This window comes from Acanthamoeba castellanii, assembly GCF_000313135.1.
Source record: "Acanthamoeba castellanii str. Neff unplaced genomic scaffold scf7180000084777, whole genome shotgun sequence".
Lineage (NCBI taxonomy): Eukaryota > Discosea > Longamoebia > Acanthamoebidae > Acanthamoeba > Acanthamoeba castellanii.
The window spans coordinates 425,346-426,448 of NW_004457712.1; the positions used below are offsets into that span (position 1 = coordinate 425,346).

Genomic DNA, 1,103 nt, shown 5'->3' on the forward strand with positions numbered 1-1,103 from the left:
TGCCCATCACTTCACACCTCCATCACCGCCAGCCGGCACTGACCATCATCGTTCTCTCTCTCTTTGTGTGTGCGTGTGTGACAGTCCTGCGGCGACAATTCATCAGGTTCTGCGGGGCGTTCCTGCGCACCGGCGATCTGGGCATCGTTGGTGCGGTGGTGCGCAAGGGCCTGTTCGCGCACCTGTGGCGTGACCTGCCTCACGACTCCCTCCCGCTCGCCCAAGACCTCCTCCCCGTGCTGCACAAGCATGTCCTCCTCAACCCGCTTCTCCCCAACAAGCTCAAGCAATACGTACGCATAACACGCACACACACACACCACAGGCGCACTTGGACGGTCGCTAACGGCATTGCTTCTGTGCCGCGCCCCAGATCTTCACACCCTTCGCAGTCGAGCAGGTCGCGCGGCTGCTCAAGGCCGCTTGTGGCCGCCAGGACGTCAGGCTGCAGCGGCTCGTATCCAACTTCATCCGCGACGTCGCTGCCACTGACGCCGGCCTCTTTGGCTCCGCCTCGACCCCCTCCAACGCCAAAGCGGCCAAGGCGCTTTCAGAGTACGCACCCCCCCCTGGACGCGTCTCGTGCTCGTGCTCGTGCACTCGCTCACATATCGTGTCGTGTCGTGACTACAGGGCGGAGCAAGAGAAGCAACGCAAGAGGGAACGAGCAGTCGTGCGCCTCTTGGCCGCCCTCGACGCTAACATGGACCCCGTGCAGCAGCGCCTCGTACTCCAAGTCCTCAAGGCCAACCCACGAGTACCCCCAGAGCCCCACCAGCCCACACTTGAATGCCTTGGGGCTGGCACTAACTCGCGTGCGACTCTCTTCCGCGCCCAGCTCATTCCGGACTATGTGGCGGCGCCGAGCTACTCGCTGGACCCGCGGCCGACGCTGCTCTGGCTGGCCAACGTGAACCTGTTCGCCAGGGTTCTCTCCCTGCCGATCGACCACCCGTCCGGTATCGCCCTGCCGCCCGCGCCGCTCCTTGGCTCTGCCACCGCCGAACACGAGGAAGAGGAGCGCGACGCCGAGAACTGGGCCGTCAAGGCCGCCGAGCAAGGTACCCTGGCCGTGTGAACTGAGCCGCACGCGCGCGTCTCGT

The 1,103-nt window shown here is 64.8% G+C and overlaps 1 protein-coding gene across 1 annotated transcript in view; it reads left to right on the plus strand.

Annotated features, from left to right (window-relative positions):
* ACA1_289380 (uncharacterized protein) overlaps positions 1-1,103 on the plus strand; it is a gene marked incomplete at both ends in the record, with an annotated part of 2,793 nt that overhangs the window by 1,135 nt on the left and 555 nt on the right. The window contains 4 exons of the mRNA XM_004367903.1: positions 85-293; positions 374-555; positions 634-757; positions 839-1,061. Coding sequence (XP_004367960.1) covers positions 85-293; positions 374-555; positions 634-757; positions 839-1,061 — 738 coding nt within the window. The remainder of the gene's footprint in view (positions 1-84; positions 294-373; positions 556-633; positions 758-838; positions 1,062-1,103) is intronic.